General features: G+C 62.8%; 1 protein-coding gene across 2 annotated transcripts in view; it reads left to right on the top strand.

Annotated features, from left to right (window-relative positions):
- The window catches only part of VAV2 (vav guanine nucleotide exchange factor 2), a 167,065-nt gene that overhangs the window by 83,152 nt on the left and 63,578 nt on the right, over positions 1-20,335 (top strand). For both annotated transcript variants that reach the window (XM_049630993.1, XM_049630984.1), the window contains exon 3: positions 5,279-5,337. In XM_049630993.1, the coding sequence (XP_049486950.1) occupies positions 5,279-5,337 (59 nt within the window). The remainder of the gene's footprint in view (positions 1-5,278; positions 5,338-20,335) is intronic.

The following is a 20,335-nucleotide window of genomic DNA, read 5'->3' on the forward strand; positions in this document are numbered from 1 at the left end:
TCCATCCATCCATCCATCCATCATCCATCCATCTGTCCATCCATCTGTCCATCTATCCATGCATCCTCCCTTCTTTCCATCCATCTATCCATCCATCTGTCCATCTGTCCATTCATCCATTCATTCATCCCTCCATCTGTCTGTCCGTCCATCCATCCATCCATCCATCCATCATCCATCCATCTGTCCATCCATCTGTCCATTCGTTCATTCATCCATCCTTCCTCCCTCCCATCCCTCCTCCCTCCCATCCCTCCTCCCTCCCATCCCTCCTCCCTCCCATCCTTCCACCCTTCCACCCTTCCTTCCTTCCTTCCTTCCTTCCTTCCTTCCTTCCTTCCTTCCTTTCTTCCTTCCATTGACCCATGTATCCATCTAGGCACATCAACATTTGCCAGGTAACGTCTGTGTGCAGGTACTTGGAATATAAAGTTCAAAGGCGCAGCTCCACATGCTGATACATTTCAAGGAGGTCCTGTGTCAAGTACTCCTTAGGTTCACAACAGTGAGGGTCCTGATCAGCTGCAGCTTGAGTGGACACCCTGCTGCTGTGCCCTCTGGGTGGGGGGTGGGGTGGGGTGGAGAGCGGTGTTTTTCGACCAGTTTGCAATAGCTGTGGTGTAGTGAGAGTAAACCCGGCCCGTGTTTCCACCTTCAGGTCCAGAGTCAGAGCCTTTTGGTTTAAATAGCACGTTTTATTGACAGGACAATTCAGGGAGGGTCTGCACCCGGGGTGGGACACCAGCAGACTGTTGTTTTTAAATACCATCTGCCCCCACTATACTTTGTAGGAAAATATAAAGCTACAGCCAAGGAAGCAAACTGCACAATCACTCTGTCACAGCCTAACGTGTTGTGCGTTTCCGCCCGTCTCTTTTTAAGGAGTATATAATTTTAAAAATTAGACTTTATCGATTGTACATGTTTTACAACTTGTTTCTTTCACCGAAGGGATTCATGAATACGTTTTATATCAACAAATTCCCTGCCGCGACATCAGTTTGCACGGCGGCTCGGAATCCCCTGTGCGGCTGTGTCTGGCTTCTTTTCTCCCCGAGCCTGGTGTTGGCCAGTCAGGCTGCCGGTGGATTTTTGGAGCATTTGTAGATTGCTGCAGGGGCACCTCTGGAACGAAATGGCTCCACACATAAAAGAGCGGGGACTCAGAGTCATCTTAATGACACCAGGGCAGCGCGGACTCGCTCCTCCTGGCCGGAGAGCTGGATGGTTTCCACCGCCCTTCTTGGAAGGATTTGCTGGAGGCCCAACCAGGTGCCTCTCGGGGACACATCTTGCAGGCTGCCTGCCCACCTCTTCATGCCTGAGCGAGATTATAAGCTGAAGCACAGAGGCTGGCCTGGGGTGCTGGTTCGGGGTTCCTCAGGGGCTAGCGGGACGAGCTTCGTCAGCCCGTTGCTTGTGGGGGAAGGTGGGGGCCCCCCAGGGGCAGAGGTCCTGGGAGCCCCTTTCTGGAACTCTAGGCTCGGCGAGGTCTGCACTGGACACTGCTCTGCCCTAGATCCCCCCTTAGCTTCCCGGGGTCCAGACCACGTGTCCTTTCCCCAGAAGTCCCTCCTGCCCCCTCTGCTTGACTGTCCATTCCCTTCAGTGGCTCTGTGCTTCTCAGGCCGTCCGGAGATGGATGCCCGGGTCACTCTCCTTGCCCTTCTGCAGGCCTCGACCTGCAGGGGCTGCCTGTCGGACCCCGTCCCTGGGGCCGGGGTGCCCAACCTCGGCCCCACATCTGGGCCACCCGGGGCCCTAAACAGATTCCTGGGCCCCACTCTCTTCCGTTCCAGAGCCTCCGCAGGTGGGCCCGGGGTGCCGGGTCTGCGTTCCGAAACTCCGCCAGCGAGCGAGCAAGCTGGTGGGCTGCTAGTGTCGGGGAACGTGTCCAGCCCGAGAGTGAAGCTGGTGGAGAGTGTGGGGGTCAGAGCGGGCCGCGGCTGGGCGGGGACGGACCCAAGACCTCCACCCCGGTGCACACCCCACACCTTGCCCGGTGTCCCCTGGGCTGCCCCATCCGCCCCTTGCCCCTTCCTTGGCCGCGCATGTGGCTCCTCCCCGTGGGCTTGGGCCTCTGGGGACTCGTCCTTCTGCTGTGACCCCCTGCCCCGCCCTGGGCACACCTTCCTTGGCCCCAGTGAAGTGGTCGGTGATCGCTGAGCCCAAAGGCTTGAGCCGGTTGTGGACGGGGAGGAGGGGAAGCCGTTCCGTTCATTAACAGAGGCAGGCGAGAAGTGGAGATAAAAGTTGGGAAAATGTCGTCCTTTGACATTTACGTTTTCAGGAGAGCTGGAGGGGCCGTGGGCTGGGAGGTGTTTGATCATCGCCCAGCCCCTCCGTCCGGGGACGGGGCCACCGGCCAGGGGCGCTGTGGGGCCCACGCAGGCTCCTTGCTCCCCTGCAGGGAGGTGCGTCCTGCGCCCTGTCTTTCCCCGGGGGGCTGCCGCCACCCCTCGTCTGACCCCACGACTGTCTCGGGAGGCCCCACGCCTGCTCCCGGCAGCCCCTGCCCTCGGTCACTGCAGTGGGGGTCCCTGCGGTGGGCTCCCCCCCGCAAAGCACTCCTGTTTCTGCACAGATGCCAGCAGGGAGCACGCAGCCCAGGCAGACCCAGGACCAGGGCACCTCCGGGAGAGATGTTGACCCTGGCTCGACGGGAACCCAGAGCCGAGTCCCTCACAACTGCCGATGACAGATTCCAGCCTGGAGCAGAGTGTCTGTGGGCTCGGGGCGGAGAAGCCACTGTGTCTTCTGCTGGGACGGTGGGCGCGTGGACACGTCAGAGACCTGTCCCCTGGCTTTGGCTCGCTCCCCTGCGGCAGCCCCTCCGCGCCTGGGGCTCCCTCTGTATGGGGCAGAGGCTTTGTGCTAACTCCAGGTCAGGAGACAGGTCCCGTCTCCTGGGCCAGGGCTGACCGATGGCTGCCGAGCGTGGGATCTGCCAGGAGGACTCTGGCCCCTGTCCGGCCGGCTGGGGAGGAGTGCGGCAGGGGATTAACAACGTCAGCCGTGGAGGTGTGGGAGCGGGTGGCTTGTGCCCCCGAGCCCTTCAAGCTCTGCCATTCATTCCTAGCTTCTAGCAAATAACCGTAAGCACATAGCAATAATGCTTTACGTTTTGTTCTCCCTGAACGCCTGGAGCTCTCACGAGCTGAGAGTAACAGCCAGAGCCAGGAGGCTCATTACTCGCGAAACACCCTTGGAGCACACGGGCGCGGGGCCGTGGCTGGGCCAGCCGAGTCCTCTCTGGGGAGGCACAGAAGGACCCCGACGTTCTGCAGTTTCCTGACTCCCACGGCCCGGCCCCTCAAGTGTGGCCACCTCCGGGAAGACCCCTCACAGCACTTACCTCGTTGGCCGAGGTCGCGGACTGAGCAAAGGGGCTTTCTGTACGGCTTGGGTTTTTCCCTCCCGTTCAGAAAATTGCAGCTAAAACAAGTCTGTGAAATGCGTCTCAGCTGGGGGCTTTAGGCAAGAGACCTTGCCTCAGTTTCCCAGGCTCCCAAATGTGCATAGCAGGCCTGGCCGGGTAGGGTGAGGATTCCCCAGGACGGTGCCCGTAAAAGGCCCAATGGGCTCGCTTCCTGGGGCAGCTGGCAGGGGTGTGCGTGGCTTTAGCCGGTGGTCATCGTGGGCCATGTTCATGGGCCCTGTCGCCAGACACACACAGACTGTACCCACGCGCACACACAAGCACACACACACACACACACACACACACATACACACACACACAGGCGGGCCCATGCACGCTTACACAAGGAAGCCTCAAAGCCCAGGCTTGCGTCTGCTTCATCAGCATGTGACGTCTGGCACAGCAGGTGCCCCGTGAATTCTGTAACGAATCGTGAGCAGCTCCATGCGTTTTATTTTATTTTACTTTTATTTTATCTTATTTTATTTTATTTATTTTTAATTAACCAATTTATTTTTTTAACGTTTACTTATTTTTTGAGAGAGAGATACAGTGTGAGCAGGAGAGGGGCAGAGAGGGGGAGACACAGAATCCGAAGCAGGTTCCAGGCTCTGAGCTGTCCGCACAGAGCCCGACACGGGGCTCAAACTCACAAACCGTGAGATCATGACCTGAGCTGAAGTCGGACGCTTAACCGACTGAGCCACCCAGGTGCCCCGTGGTTTTTTTTTATTTGTTTAAAAATATTTATTTATTTTTGACAGAGAGAGAGTGAGAGAGAGCGCACACAAGCGGGAGGGGCAGAGAGAGAGAGGGAGACAGAGGATCCCAAGCAGGCTCTGTGATGAGAACAGAGACCCTGACGCAGGGCTCGAACTCACAGACCGCAAAATCACGACCTGAGCCAAAGTCAGATACCTAACTGACTGAGCCACCCAGGCGCCCCTCATGCGTTTTATACTCTGTGCTCCGGGGCGGCCACTCCCCTCTCTCTGCCTCAGTTTCCCCGTAACCCTCTGTGGAGCCTCATGCCTGCTTGCTGCCTGTTGGGTGTAACTGTGTTGGGGCTTCTGAGGCTGGGGGATAGGCGGGCCCCATGTGTCTGGAGGGGGCTGCCTGGGGCACAGGGCAGGACGGGTGTGGCCGGGGGCAGCCAAGAAGGAACGGCCACTGCTCATGGTTCAGCACTTGAGAACCTCTGCCCTCACAAGCACGTTGGTCTGGGGAGATAGTGCTCGGATCCCCTCATGCGGGCTGAGCCTGGTTCCGTCCGCCCTGACCCTTTGAGGGGGCCAGGCATCAGTTTAGAAGGTCGGGAGGAGGGGCCAAAGGGGAGGGAGCACTGCGTCAGCGCTGCGCCCCAAGCTGCCTTGTAACTTCGGGCAAGTCGCTTGACTTCTCTGGACCTCTCCCAATCTCTGAACTGGGTCAGCACCTACTGGGAACATGCTGTGAATCATTCGGTAGCTTCCAGAACAGCAGCATGGGATGAGCACTTTGTAAGCGTGACGCCCCTTAGGACTGTCAGCGGCCCCGACGAGGTCAGCCCCGCCCCGTGTGGGTGAGGACGCAGCCCTGCCTGGGGTTAGTAGCTGGCGCCCGGAGGGCGGAACCGGTGAGCCCGGCCCCGCTCCTCCGCACGGCCCTCGGCGAACCTTGGTGCGCAACACATCTTGTGCCATGCGCAACATAGGTATCCAGCCCGCAAACGTTACACGGTGTGTGTGGGAGTGTTCTTTTGCCAAGACGAGATGTGCTTAGTGAACAGCTCTCTGTGCACAATACCCTTCGTTGTGGTTCTGCGATGACTTCCTGGTTTCTCGTGGAATGACAGAAGCGTCTTTCTGGTCTCCCCAGGTCATCTCTGCCGTGTCCAGACTCTCCCTGCACCACGTGGCCCAGAACAAAGGGATCAGGTGAGCTCATCGGCGCTGACGAGTGCCGCCCTCTCGTCCTCCCCGCCACCCGCGTGCCTGGCCTCAGATATTAGAGTTTTCAGCAGATATCCTCAGCCCGTGGCCTTATCATGAATTTTCAACGTGGTCTCGTGTCGCCTGTTGGCAACAGGAAGGGGCGGCGGCAGGGGGCGGGGTGGGGGGGCCCTCCGCTTCCCACCAGGGAGATCTTGCACGCGTGTTCGACTGATGGCTGCGAAATCCCTTTCGATTTTGGTAATAAGATCAGCAAATTAATCCTTTCACAGATCATTGCCTACCTAAGCACACTCCCCACGCGTCACAACCGGGGGGGGGGGGGGCCTCGCCATGAGGGGGGAGACCCGTCCCGCGGGGGGGGGGGGCCTCAAGTCCCTGGGTTGGACTTCTCACTCCCGGTTTTACTGCTTTCAAAGCTCAGCCTCAGACAATCCTGTCACCCCTGCGGTTTGGCCTCTGGTCCCTGACACGGGACTGGGCACGCAGGCAGCCGGGACAGGGGAGGGCAGCCCCAGTGAGATTCTGGCCCACAGGCATGGGGTCAGGGAGACGTCTAAATGGGGATCAGGTTCCAGGTCGGGTGGGGACAAGCAGAGGACGTGCCCTTCCTCAGTGTCCCTGGAGGACATGGGCCCAAAAGGTGGGGATGAGAGGTTTGGGAACCCGAAACAGCCCCATCTGAGGGTGGAGGGCCGTGGGGTCACGCCTGGGTGCCAGCGACATCGTGAGGGTGGTCTCTACGGGAGGGACTTCCCAGCAGCTGTGTGGCCTGAGTCTGGGGTCCCAGGACCAGGCCAGCCCGGCCGCCCCTTGGTGGGGCTGTTTGCACAGATTCAGAGAGTCACCGGGACAGATGCAAAGGTTAGGCGCCCCCCCCCCCCCCATCACTGGAATGTCATTTGTTGTATTGTCAGAGAGAGAGTCCTTTGAACTGGGGGTTTTTGTTTTTTGTTGTAAGTCAGAGACAGGATAGGCTCTTCAAAAATGCCTCTAGACTCTCTGCTGAATGCATACAAAAGGGCATCTATAACACGTTTAGGGTAATGCCATAAGACAAGGCTCACACCCTGGGACACCAGTGACACCTGGACGCCCCCCCCCCCCCCCAGCATCACCCGCTGGTATTCAGGGGCGCTTCTGTGAGGTCCGCAGCAGGGACAGTTCAAAACCACTAACTCAGAGTACGTGTGGTATTTCTGGATAGGAAGGAGCACGTAGGTTTGGTGTTTTGGCTTTTTTCTGGAAACGATCGTCTGTCGGCTCTCCCGCTGGCGGCCCTCCCGCTAGCCCGAGCCGCCACGGGTGTTGCTGTCGCACTTCCAGTGTGTTTCTCGCCTGGACGCGTGTCTGCGTGCCCACGTGGGCGCGAGTGACGTCCGTGCAGCAGCACTTGGTCGCGTCATTTGCTCGTTGACGGAAGGCTAGAGCCTGATCTCTTCTCTGTGTCCATTTGGAGCCCGGTTACATCCGGGGACATGCGGACCCGCCTGGCTTTGCCCTGGACGGACCACCCTGCTGCCTTCCAGGCTCTCCGTGCCCGTGCCTCCAGAGCCCGAGGCCGAGTTAACCCTTCAGGGCACCGGGAGGAGGAGGAAGTGAGGGGTAGGGGGGAGGCATTTGCAGCGCAAGAAAGGTCAGGGCCTCCCCCCCCCCCCCACCTCCGTGGACCGGCACCCTCTACAGAGAGAGCTCCCGCCTCTCACCTGTGCGCCCTCCTGCCCTCGTGGCCCCGGGACGGTGGGGCTGCCTGGGCACAGCACGCCGAGTCCCCCGCACAGGCTGGGATTCCCACAGGTGACTGGGGATTCTGGGAACCACCAGTGCTCTGCAGCTTCTGTGAATTTAGGAGCAATTTCACAGCGTTACTCATTTCCTGAGGTTTCGGCTTGGCCAGACCCTTTCCCTTTTTGAAAAGCCAGCCACCAAGCCCACAGCCCTGAAGAGCGTCTTCCCCGTTTGTTTCGTGGCTGGATAGGAGCCCAGCATGCTCCTTTAGAAAAATGATCATTTTTACAGCCGTTGCACTTTGCATAATGAGCTGATTTTCCGTAAAAGCCCCGATTATACTTCTCAGAGGCTGATGAATAGGGGACTTAATCTGAGGGCCCCACCCTGGGGCCAGCCGGAGGACCAGAAGTGAGGTTGGGGTGGGGTGGGGGGCGCGTGCAGGGCCTTGTCACAGCCAGAGCTGGCCATCCAGAGTGAGGAACGTCCCGTGGGGGGTCATCACCGCATGGGGGGCAGAGGAAAGGGCAAAGGGCAGAACTCTCCCTGTTACTGAAGCCGGCAGGTGAGGCCAAGGAACCCCCAGCCCACGAAGGTCACCTCTGCCAGCCACCTGCTCGCCCAGTGGCCTTACGCAGGGATGCTCTTGGGGCCTCTGTCTCTTCTTCTGTAGCTGGGAAGGGTCCCCTGCTGGGCAGAGTCACCGTGAGCCTACTCACTGCACGGCACCTGACACCCCGTGGATGCCCAAGGCGCTGGCCGGGGTGGTGGGCTGACAGGGGGCCCCCAAAAGCTACACCCCCCTCCTGGCTCCTGGCCCTAATGTGACAGGGAAGGGGTTCTCTGCAGGTGCAATCAGGTTGTTATAGATGTGATTATATTGTAAGGAAAAGAGGGGGGCAGGAGGGTGGGAGCGGAGCAAGGAGACGAGACGACAGAGCAGAGGTTGGGGCGATGTGGCCACAAGCCGAGGAATATTGGGGTCTTAGGGAAAGGCAAGGAGCTGCCAGGCCACGAAGGGGGGCGTGGCCCCGTGGCTCCCCCAGCACACTGCCTCCTGCCTGTTCTTGTGACCCCACAACTCTGCTTTTGAAGGTTAATATGGGCTGCCTGGGGGTCCTCATGCTTGGTCTTTTCCTCCAGTCTGAGAGACCCCAGACCCATTTGAGGGGGGCTGTCCCGTGGGCAGGCTGCAGGGTGGCTGGGTGGGTGGGGCAGGGACAGGGGTGGGAGAGACCCGTCTGCCCCCAGGCCCCAGCGAGCTGGGACGTCCTTTTTCAATTTCAAGTGAATTCTCAGAATGTCAGACACACCGGATCCAAATCTGAGCGCGGGAAAGTGTTCTGGAACTGCAAAGAAGTCCCTCTTGTCCCGTCGCTGGCTGCAGAAGACCTGTCCTTGGTCTTCCTGCGTCAGGGGAACGGGGAGTGAGCCTTCACCCCGGATGCTCTCCTGGGTTGCACACATAAGGCGAAGGAGCTCGGGCAGGGGTCAGCCTTGCTGCCCGAGGGGTCTCCCGAGGACGTGTCCCGTCTTGGCCTGAAGCCAGCGTCTCTGTGGGATGGTGGGGGATCCTGTGCACCCTGTGTTTCTAGGCAGGAGAGGCAGGACCTCCCTCCATCCTCAAAGGGGCTCCTCCCCAAGTAATGGTCCTGTCCTGCCGCGGGGCTCCCTGTGTCGGTGACGTCGGCCGTGGCTCTCTCGGGCACAGTCCCCAGCTCTCTCCGCTGTCCCCCTCCCTGCCGATGTCCCTTTCTCGTCTGGTGCCACCTGGTTAATTCCAGGTGACGGGACTGTGCACGAGAGGCTCGGATGGAAAGCGGCGATTTTCACGTGCTTATAGCTCATTCTGTGGCAAGATGGTTTTAATGGTCCCACCTGGTGACACCAGGCACCTGGCCACTTGTCCTCAGTGGAGAGCCGCGTTCCTCTCCTTTCATGATGACCGCGGGGCTGGCACCGTTGCGTTGGCCGTGGGGGAGTCATTGGAAGACACGAGACTCCTTCCCGAGAGGGGCTCCCATGAGGCCACCTGTGGGCTGTTGGGGGTCTCGGATGCGCCCGGCCTCCCCTGGCGGCTCGGTCCGGCTGGTGCCTGCCCCGCACCCCGTGCCCCACTCGTCCCGCCAGGGTGAGCGAGGTCGTCGGTCGGTGTCACGTGCAGAGCCCCAGCCTGGCCTGGTTGCTGCCTCACTCCCCGCATCTGCCGGGGCCGCTGCTCAGGTCTCCAGGCTTCGGCCGAATGAGCCATGTCAGAGCGTGTGTGTGTGTGTGTGTGTGTGTGTGTGTGTGTGTGCACGTGTGCCTGGCGTGTTCCCTCGCACACCGCGCTGGGACCGCCCACTCACGTCTGCATCCTGGTGTCTTGTCCATCGGCGTGCCGGCAGCTGAACCTGCACGCGGATGTGCCAGCCGGGGCGGCGGGGGCCCAGAGTGCTCCACATTCTCCCTCGGGGCTCCGTGGAAGGTTCTAGAAGGGATGGCATGCCTAGTGGTGAAGGCAGGGGTGGGAAGAAAGGTGGGCAGGCAAGGAAGGCAGAGGTGTTTGGCCATCCTGCCTGGGCAGCGTCGGAGGAGAGAGTGTGGGCAGGGGGAGGGGGGGACCTTCTGGTTTAAGGGTCCCGGAGCTGGTGTGGCAGCCGGGCCGGTGACAGGGCCGTCACTGCAGGGGTGGGGGGTGCTTCGTGCAGCACAGGGGGCTTGTGTTGTGTGGGCCAGGCCCCAGCGTGGGCAGGGGGGCAGATGTGGCTGTGGCTCAGCTCTGGCCTGGCCCGTGTGTGTCACACAGAACCTGCCTCCGAGAAGGAGGGGCTGCCAGGACAGGGCCCATCCCAGTGGGGACGAGGGCGCCTTTTCCGTTCACCTGACAAAGTGACACCAGCTCGTCCTGCTTGTCCTCCTTCGGAGCCCCTCCTGGGAAGGACTCTCACGGCATTCCCTCCAGCCTCCTGTCCCCTCTCTCCCCAACTTGGTGACGGTGGCCCACTGTCAGGGACGAGGGGAGGCCTCGAGGCAGAGAGGAGAACGACACACTGACCTCGGTGGCACTGAGGCCGTGTCCTGTCCACACCGGCCACCAGGACAGAGCTCCCGGGCGGCAGCCCACCGTCCTTCCTCTGGACACCCGAGTGGTTGTCACCTGCAGGTGAGATCCGGCCACCGTGTCAGGACCAAGTGGAAAAGCCAGGCAGCCGGCCATGGTGGCTGGCGCCTGACGAACGGCAGCCAGGTGACTTTTGCAGTGAGTCTCTCCCAAGACCCCGGGAGGGACCCTGCCTCCTCTTGTCACCCCCCCCACCCCCCGCAACGGGATTCCCGGGGAACCCTCGGTGCACTTGTCTCCGCCACTCCACTGTGGGCACCGGGGCTGGAAGGACACACGCTTGTTCAAAATGTATTAACGGGCCGTCTTGTGCCAGGACAGCGGGGAGCTGATTCACGCTGGGGACAGTCAGGAGGAGCAGGCCGGCTGCCCGGCGGGAGGGCCATGAACCGCCAGCTGGAGCCTCCACGGCCGGCAGGGTCTCAAAAAAGACAGAGGGCCGCCGATTGCGCCCGCTCCCCTCCCGGATCTCTGGTCCTGGTGGCGGGGCTCGCGGGGTGGGGGTGGGGAGCCCCCGTGCCGTCCGCTCGCCCACAGAGCGCACTCAGCTGGCTGATCTCTCGGCCCTCCCTCCCCCACCCCGCCCTCCCATCCTCTGTTCATGTGACCAGTCGGCTCTGCATCTGTCCATCTGTCCCTCTGCCCCCCATCCATCCACCCATCTGTCCACCTGTCCCTCCGTCGATACGTCGTCTGCACGCTTACCCATCCTTCTACCCACCCGAATGTCCTTCCATCCCCCCTCTGCCCATGTCACATGAACGTGGGTAGGCTGGTCTCAGCGCAGTGCTGTGACGTGGTTAAGGTCACAGCCTCGTGCCGTGGTCCAGGCCCGGCAGCGGTAAGGCGAGGCCCGGTCTGCTCCCCAGCGCAGACCAGGCGCTCGGCCGTGTTTCATCCGGGGGGGCGGACAAAGGGGTGACCCAGCTGACCTGGGCGGCGGCCAGATGTGGGCCCGTTTCCTGCTCCTGAGCCTGTATGGACCCTTTGGTAAAGCAGCTCACAACCCCCCTGGGCCGTTGTGAACATTCAGACGACCCCCGTCGAGCCCTCCACACAGGCCCTGACAGGCGGTAGGCGGAGGGGCCGCCTCTTTGTGTCTCAGCTTCCCCGTCTGTAAACAGGGGTCTGCCCACACCCACCTGGAGGGCTGAGTGGGTTAAAGCAGGTCGTGCGCGAGTTTCCTGCTTCGAGATGGGTGGAGGGAGCGTGGGCCCTGCCTGCGGACGATCTTGGCAATGCTCACGCCTCCGAGAGCCCGGGGTCACCGCCGCGCTCGAGGTGCTTGTGGAGGACAGTCGGGGACAGCGTGCACCCAAGCCCGAGCGTCTGCTCCGGTGTGTGGCTCAGGAGCATCGCCCCAGTCCCCGCCGGGTCTTCCTGGGGCAAGTTCAGAGTCATGGCCGGGAGATGTCACTGGTGGCTGCATCAGCCTGTCCTCGCTGACAGACGTTCCTGGTGACAAGACAAGAGACTCGCTGCTTGAGGAAAACCCCAGGAGCGTGAGCTGCCTCCCTGGCCGAGGACCTGTCTGCGCCAGGCGGTGAGACGGAAAACAAGGGCTGGGGGGCCTGGCATGTTCTCTGCGACCCTTGCAGATTCATTAGGTCCCCAGGGACAAATTTCAGACCTTTTGCCCGGCTCCCACAGCCTGGCACCTTCACGCTGGAGGGGCCCTTCATCCCTCCTTTTACATGAGGGGAAACTGAGGCCCAGAGGACCTTTCCTAAGGTCCCTTACCCGAGGAAGTCAGCAGTCATTCATTCATTTGCTCATTCATTCTGTCTGTGCCTCGTGATGTCTGCCCCCAGGCCAGGTGCTGGGACACAGCCAGAACTGACTGCTGTCAGGCAGGGAGTTGGACACAGGGCCCCGGTCACAGGCAGGTGACCGTGCCACAGCAGGCCGCGGGGCAGGGCGAGATGAGTGGGGAACGTGATCTGAAACCTGGAGGCACAGGGTGAAGGGCAGGCCTGAGTTAGTCGGGTCCAGGTGCCGGTGGGATTTTCAGCCGGTGCATTAGCCCTGAGCCTGTTTCCTGGTCTCTGAAAGGGAGGCTCGTGTTGGCCGATGGTCAGAGCCCTTGGTGAGGCCCAGGGCCCAAGCAGCCCCGAGCAGTGGTTCTCAGGTGAGGCCTGAGGACGCCTTCGAAGGAGAGCCCAGACCGGGTGGGCGTGGGCCGAACGGTGGCTTTAAAAAGATACACCCCGGACCTGTGAATGTGAGCTCACTAGGGAAACCGAGGGGCCCTAATCCGATGGCCAATGTCCTTATGAGAGACGCGTGGGAGAGAGACGCAGGCAGAGGGGCCGTGTGCAGACGGAGGCAGGGACTGAAGGCCTCTGCCACAGCCCAGGGACACCGGGGCCCCCCGGGAGCTGGGAACGGCAGGAGGGAGCCCCGTGCCCGGCCCTGCCCACATCTCGATTAGCATTTCTGACCTCTAGCGCTGAAAGCATGGCTTTCTGCTGTGTTCAGCCTCCCAGTTTGTGGTACTTGGTTACTGGCAGCTGCAGGACTCTCACGCAGTGGGTTTGGCTGGGCAGCGGGCTCTGGGGCGGGGGCCAGGTGGGGGCCCCAGCCTCCAGCATGCCTGGCGTGTGGAGCTGCGAAGTGCCCTTCCCAGAGGCTGATCGGTGTCCCCACCGGCCCCAACCACCGACACCTGCCCACGGCGGGGACGGGGGGGGGGCTCAGAGACGCCCCTGTGGTTAGCAGGGACGGGAGGCTGGGCCGGCACGGACGGCGGCTCCTTCTGCAACAGTGTTCGTTGTTGGGGGGCGGTGAGGATCTCCACCCGTACTGGGTCCAGAGCCCTCTCAACTCCTGCCCTTCCCTCTGGGGAGCGAAGATGGCTTCACTCTCCGGCAAGCCAGACGATAAAAGCCTGCCTCTTCGGCAAACCATTAAAAATTTATCGGGGCAGCTGTGCAACATTATCGGCGCGTTTTCGGAGACCAAGCAGCAAGCGTTGACGTGCGGTGGGATTTACGCACGTGCAGAGGGGAGGTGCGGTCGTCAAAAGCGCCCGCGGAGCAGAGCGTGACGTCCTGACATGGTGGCGGTGTTGGGACTGTGGCCTGGGTGGGGGGGGGGGGGGGGGGGGGGGGGTCATGTCGTTAGCAGGGTCCCCCAGCCCAGCTCCGGGGTGATGTCTCTTGTGCTCTGTACAGCCGTGAGCCCGGCTCCCAAGCGTGGGGACAGCCCGCACCTGTCCTCACCGGCAGGGGCCCCGTTTTCCCCCAGACATCACCCGGGGTGTCCGCCTCAGGGGGGGGTTCTCGTCTGTCCTGTCCCTCCTCACCACCGGCTGCTTCTGTTAGGCTGGGCCAGGTTCTGCAGTGGCAACGGAGAGCCCCCGAGGCCCGTGACTCAGAGCAGCCAGCGTTCGTGTCTTGCCCACGCGTTACGACGTCACCTGCTCCCACGGCCAGGCCGGCGGGCGGCCTCCTGCTGGAACAGCGCGGCCGTCACGGCAGGGACGCGGCCCCGACGGTTCGTGCGCCGGCCCCTGCGGACCGTGCCCTGTCGGCGAAGCCATGATGCTTGGTGACAGGGACTCAGCCTCTCCCGCTGCTCGACGCTGCTCGTCCCCGGGGTGGGGGACTGTTGCTCCCCTTTGACAGAGGAGGAAACTGAGGCCGGGAGGCTGAGGGGCTTGCTGGAGTGGGTCTCGTGACGGGGGGGGGGGGGGGGGGGGGGGGGAGCTGAGCCGGGGCCTGAGCCCGCCCGGTCGCCCGTAGTGATCTCGCTCACCTGCTGTTCATCGTGCTGAGATGCGCTGGTCCCCCCCCACCACGTGGCCCCCCTTTTGGCCAACACGTGGCAGTAAGTATTCTGACAGGAGAGAGGGGGGTCTTGGAATGGACCACCCTTTCTTGGCCTTCTTAGTCCCCATTTGTTCTGATCTTTTCCTCTTCTGTTTATTTTTATTTACTTATTTATTTTTATTTTTGAGAGAGAGAGAGAAACAGAGCATGTGTGGGGAAGGGGCAGACAGAGAGGGAGACACAGAATCCGAAGCAGGTTCCAGGCTGCGAGCTGTCTGCACAGAGCCCGACGCGGGGCTCGAACTCACAAACCGCGAGATCGTGACCTGAGCCGAAGTCGGATGCTCAACCGACTGAGCCACCCGGGTGCCCCTTCTGTTTATTCATTTAACTTTTGATTATTTTGAGCCCTCTTGAGCCCACCGGTCAACCCAGGGAACTAGAACATTCCAGCTCACAGGGCCCCAGGAGACTCGGGACCCGGCCCTGCTCCCGCACCCACCACCTGCCTGCTCCTGCCTAGTTAGTTTCACTAAATCTCACGTGTAGTTTCGTCTCGTCCTCCTCGTTTTGGATGTTTGACGAAGAGAGTCCGTCAGGTTGGCTCCGGGGACTCGCTGTTTTCTCTGGCCGTCCTGTGACGCATCAGGTCGCGGTATGCGGCCCTGGGCCCTGTCCCCCGCGCCACAGCTCCCTGCGGGTCAGCGCTCCGAGTGCCCACCCCCACCCGGGAGTCGGGGGTCTCGGCCCTGCTTTGCAGAGGGGAGGCCCCGAGGGAAGCCTCCGGCCCGGTGTCCCAGCCGGTCGGTGGTGGGGCCGGGACCCCGTCCCGTGGGAGTCAGCGGGGCGTTGGGGGCCCCGGGGCCTGGCCCCGCACTGACCCGGACACCCCAGCCCTACCAGCCTCAGTTCCCTGCAGGGCTCCATCCCCGCTTTGCGGACACTGGGTGGGAGACCTGGACGCGTCTCTACCCCGACCTGGCCCGGAGGCCCTGGCGTCCCTGATGCCGAGCTGCTCGGGGCACAGGCGCCTTGCTGGCTCTGTCCCCCGTCCCCGGTGGCGTTGGTGGCTGCAGAAAGCTGGATTTTCTGCCATGTGGAAGAATTCCCTCCTCGAGCACCCCCGGGTCCCAGGGCCCTGGACGTCACTGCAGCCTGAGAACCCGGCCGGCAGTCCTGAAGCAGGGTTTGGGTGGAACAGTGTCCAGCCGTGGCCCCTCTGATTATTATTTCCTGAAGCTGAGGCCTGGAGCCCGGCCCCGGAGCTCGGCTGGGCCCTGGGCCCTGCACACGCCAGGGTGGGCGATGACCCACACGCGGCTCCATACCCAGAGCCACCTTCAGACCCAGGGCTGGCGCCATCCGGGAGGGCTGAGGCCCGGTTCTGATCCAGAGTGGCCACGCCAGAGTCCACAGAGCACGGTGGGAGGGCTGCGGTCCGTCCTTGTCCTTGCGTGGGCCCAGGGCAGCCCGCTGCTGGGGACACAGCTGATTACGGCTCTCCCCTGTCCTGACCTGTCACCCTCTTGAGGCCCAGGCTCCAGGGGGAGAGGGGGGGGCACTCAGATGCCCTGGGCAGGGCACCTCGATCCGGCTGAGCCCCAGGGAGTGAGCAGTGGCAGGCCTGGGGCAGCGGACGCCCCGGCAGAGGCTTCCGGAGGGAACACACTTGGTGTCCTGGGGGATGGAGAGGGGCCAGGGACAGTGGGAAGGAGACCTTGTGGGGAGGGATGGGCAGGGCACAGGGTCTCCGAGCCTCTGAGTGGGAGGGGTTTCAGCCGGGCCGTGGCCTCTGAGATCTTGTCTGGAACCCTCCGGCCAGGACCGGTGAGGGGCAGCCATGGCTGGATGCCCGGGCACAGGGTGGGGGTGGGGGTGGGGAGCATGGGCTTGCTCCTGCCTATGTCTCCTGCGCTCTCTGGCCCCTCTTGGGGGCAGTCCTGTTTCCAAGCCCAGCTTTGTTCACCTCCCTGGGCCTTGATGTCCTCGTTTGTGATGAGATGGTCACCCCCGTCTCGTGGACAGTTGTCATGACTGACTGGGAGCTTGAGGACGCCCCCCTCCTTGTCCTGAGGCCTCCCGGGCCCCTTGTTTGTGAATGGGGGGGGGGGACTCGGGTTTCACGCATGCCCCACCTCACCCACACCCCCGGCCGGCAGGTGGAGGCTTGACCGGACTGCCCTGGACCGGCCCCGCGTCTGGGCCGTAGGTGCCGTGATGGAGGGGTGGCCAGAGCTCCCCGGGACGCTGACCTGCTTTTCTAACCAGAGCCCACGGGTCAGGCTTCCCCCCGGAGTGCGATCCACCCCACCACTGACCGTGGCTGATCAGCGATGCCGTCCCGTGGAGGGGGCGCCGGCAGGCCGGCCGTGGTTTGGCCTCTCCGCCCAGGGGGATCCACTGAGGGCGGGGGTGCTGGCTCCGGGGGGCCTGCAGAGGCCTTCTTAGGTCTCGGTGCTTTGGGGTTCGCAGCTACCATTTCCCAGGAGACAGGCAGGAAGTGGGAGGGGCACAAGGGTGCCTCCAGCTCTGTGTCACCCCAGTGGCACCCCCCCACCCCCCCGCTCCGCCCACACGGTTTGTTCTTGGAGAGGAGAGAATGGTGGCCCAGAGAGGGGAGGGATCTTGCCTGAGGTCACACAGCGACTTGGTCAGTCCGATTCCCCAGTAGGGTCCCCATCTAGTCTCCCAGCTTTTGCGTATTTCCTGAGGAGATCTCGGTCTGCTAACCCACCGACTTGGCCTCCTTCCGGAGCCAGCGGCGTGCATTTGACCCCCGGCACGGCGAATGAACGTTTCCGTGTCTTTCTGACCCCACTCCCACCAGTGCGTCCGCCACAGGCTCGGGCAAGCTGCCATTTTCTGCGTGCCAGTGCCACTGGGTCATGTAATTAGGGAGCAGAGGGGGGTCGGGGAGGGCCTGAGCTCCAGCATTACAGACCTGTGCTGGGACCGGAAAGGTCATTTCAGAGAGCCACGTCCACGTTGAGATGTGGACGTGGCAAAGGAGAAAAGGGAAGAGTCTCTATCTCCAGTAGCTGCCAGAGGATTCCGCGGGGTGTGGATTTCAATTTCAGTCCGTGTTCCCAGCTGCCCTGGTGGGAGCAGTTTGGTAAAGACACCATCGCAGCAGGGGGCCTATCGAGCTTCCGGCCTGGAGGCTGGTGGGCTCTGGAGCCTTTGAACGGCCACCCCGCCAGGCCTGCTTGCTCCTCGGGAGTCGGGCCTGTCGTCCGTCTGCCCATCCCTGACTACAGTCCCGCCCCGGCCGGCCCCGTGTGCCTCCCGCTGCCCGGTGTGTCCGAGCTGGGCACGGCTTCCCCAGCCAAGGCCAGAGGACGTTTAGGGGCTCTGGGCCACCCGTCCCCGGTTTGGAAACTTTGTGCGGAGCGGGCACGCTGGGTTTCTGTTGGCACAAATGGGGGTGTGCAGAGGCCTTAGCCCACAGACTGGGAAGAGGGGCCGGGCAGGCGGTGGCTCTGGGAACCCCCTCTCTGCGGGTCTGCGGCCAGTTCCGAGGCGCTTCCCGTCCCCTGGTGGACACGGCCAGACTGTCCCGTTCGGGCAGGGCACGGGCCGCGGGGATTTCCTGCCCCCCACCCCCCAGGCATGGGAGGAAACAGCGGACTGGCTGCGGGGGCTGGGCCCTGCCGACCCACTGGCCTTTCCGCTTCTAAGTGCTGCCATTCCGAGAAGTGTGCCGGAAAATCAAAAATACACTGAGTTTCGGGGCTGCTGAGAAGTGGCCGCTCCGGGCCCTGCCCTCCCGTCGGTGGGATGGCCCGGCCGGGACGAGGTCAGAGCGTCTCCCTCCGCCCTGCTAGGGTTTGGGAAGCAAGGGCGGAAACAGGCTGGGACTTGGGGATCGCTTGGGCTTCCTCTCTGGCGGGGGGGGGGGTGCTTGCCATCTCCCCGGGTCGCCCCCCTTCCCCGCTCAGCCTGGCGTCTGCTGGGCCTGCTGCGGCTGTGATGGACATGTGGCTTCACTTTGGTGCCCCTGCTTCCCAAGCCCCTGCCACACGGGAGGCAGAGAGGGGGGATTAACCCCCATTTTACAGCCCAGTTCATCGAGGCCGGGGCTCGGACCCTTTGGCCAGCTCTCGGGCTAGGAGACCGGCCAGTTCCGACCCCCGTCCTACACGAGGCTGGGACCCTGCACTCAGCATCAGCATCAGACTTTGCTCTCCAAGCCAGCTACCTCCCCTCCCCCACCCCCCGCCACCTCCTGTGAGCAGACCTCCTGATTGCCCCAGGCCAGGACTGCCCTTCCACCCGGACTCCCTCCTGCTCTCTGCGCCTCTGTGGCTCCCTGCGCCCCTCAACCCCGTGTGGGTCACCCTCGTCTCCGACACGGGGTGTGGCCTGCACCGGCTGCGGGCGTGGACGGGGTGCACGGCCGGCGCTGCCCCCTGACGCGAGGGCCCGTCTGCGCTGGGCGGCGGCCGGCTGAGAAAAGAAACCGGATCGTTTTGACAATCGGTGCTGTGTGGCGGGAGGGCCGTTTTTAATAAGGAACCCTGGGTGCTTCAAGGCCCCGCAGCCAATTAGCAGACGGCACCCAGGTGACTCTCTCAATAATTAAACGGGCCCGTCGCGTCCTCCAGGCTGCTGTTCTTGATGTGCCTTTCAAGTGTGCCCGGCCACCGCTGCCCTGGCAAACTGGTGCCAGAAGGGGTGTTGCCCCCCCCCCCCCATGCTGGCCGCTTCCTTCTCACCGGCCCCTGGGCACACCTGCGCACACCCGGGCACACGTGGAGAGATGTGGCCAGACCCGATGGTGTCCTGGTACCAGGCTCTCCCACAGCCCCACTACACCCAATTTGGAGGCCGGCTTCAGAAGAGGAAACTGAGGCCTGGCCAGAGATGTAGGCTGCCCAGGACCCCTCAGGTAGTGCCCGCGTCCCAAATGGAAGCACCGTTGTCTCCCGCGTGCGGGACTAGGAGGCCAGCACTGAAATTCCCTGGTTCCGGGCAAACCGGATGGCGGTCGCCCGCTGCAGGGCAGTGCTGGGTGCTGGGTGCCCTAGGGCCTCTGGGGCCCCGTCCGCCGGTCTACCCCTCCGGGGTGTGGACTCAGGGCTCTGGCCCCCACCCTTCCCTGGGGCGCAGCGGGCCGGCCAAGGAGGACTGAGCCATCCGCGACCCTGCCAGTAAACCCGGCCCTTGGAGGTCACTTGCAGGGAGTCAGAATTGTGCTTTCTTCTGGAAGGCGCCAAGTGAAAGATGAAGTTCGGCTGTGTCTCAGGCCCTGGGTCCCTTTCATCTGAACGCCCGCAGAACGTGGGAAAATGAACGCTGTGTCCTACGTTCTCTGAGCAGTGCTGAGCGACCCACGTCGGAGCCAAACGCTGACCCGGAACGTTCTTACCTTCCTGAGTGCCAGCTTTTGTTTCCAGACGATGTCCTTTGTCTGAGGCACGGGGTGGGGGGTGGGGGGGGGGGGGAAGAGCTCTGGGGGGGGGGTGCAGGGCCCGGTGATGGTGCTGACCTTGGGCCAGGGGCTGCCCGCTGGGGCTGGCTCCGGGAGTCAGCACCGGGAGCTGTTGGGCAGGAGGCCGCGGGAGCCTTGGGGACTGGACTGTCTGTGTCTGAGCCCTGGACTGGGCAGAGGTGGGCTCTTGGGCTGGGCCACCCAGAGGGGAGGAAGGGTGACCCCCCCCTGTCAGATACTCACTGGACACTCGCCGGGTAGAAGGGCCTGACCTTGGAGGCTCGCGGTGTTAACTTGTTTCAGTGACTGCGACTCCCATTCTACAATTAGGGAAACTGAGGCAGAGAGAGGGTGCCCTGCTCAGGGCCACATAGTGAGCCTGCAGCAGAGTCAGGATTCGAACCCGGATCTTCGTTCTTAGCTCTGCCCTCAAGGCCTTCTCTAAAACGAAGGTGATAGACGTGGCTTTCTGTCTTGGCTTCCGGGGTGTTGGGAATAGAGCTAGGGGACGGCGCATCTGGGCCCGGGGCTGAGCCATCTGCACACACAGCTCGGTGAGGAGAGGTGCACCTGCCATGTTCCCGGGCTTCCTGGTCTGGGGTGAAGGACCCTCCCCCCTGCCCCCCACCCCGGGAAGCAGGCCCAGGAGCCCCCGTGTGGCCCTGCACAGTGGAGTGTGGAGTAGAGGTAACAATGTGGAGGAGGTGCCACCTGGCACCAGCCGCCAGACGGGCCACAGACGTGTGCCACACACACGGAGAAGTCAGGCAGCGGGAGGCACACCAGCCCTGGGCACAGCCCCGCGTTCCCTCCCGTTGGCTGCTGCCTGGACAAGTACCCAGGCAACTCGGACAGGAGGATCATTTCCCCCGGAGCCCCACCACCCAGGTCCCACCACCCAGGTCCCACAGCCCAGGTCCCACTGCCCAGGTCCCACTGCCCAGGTCCCAC

The sequence above is a fragment of the Panthera uncia genome, chromosome D4, assembly GCF_023721935.1.
Source record: "Panthera uncia isolate 11264 chromosome D4, Puncia_PCG_1.0, whole genome shotgun sequence".
In the NCBI taxonomy this organism is placed as follows: domain Eukaryota; kingdom Metazoa; phylum Chordata; class Mammalia; order Carnivora; family Felidae; genus Panthera; species Panthera uncia.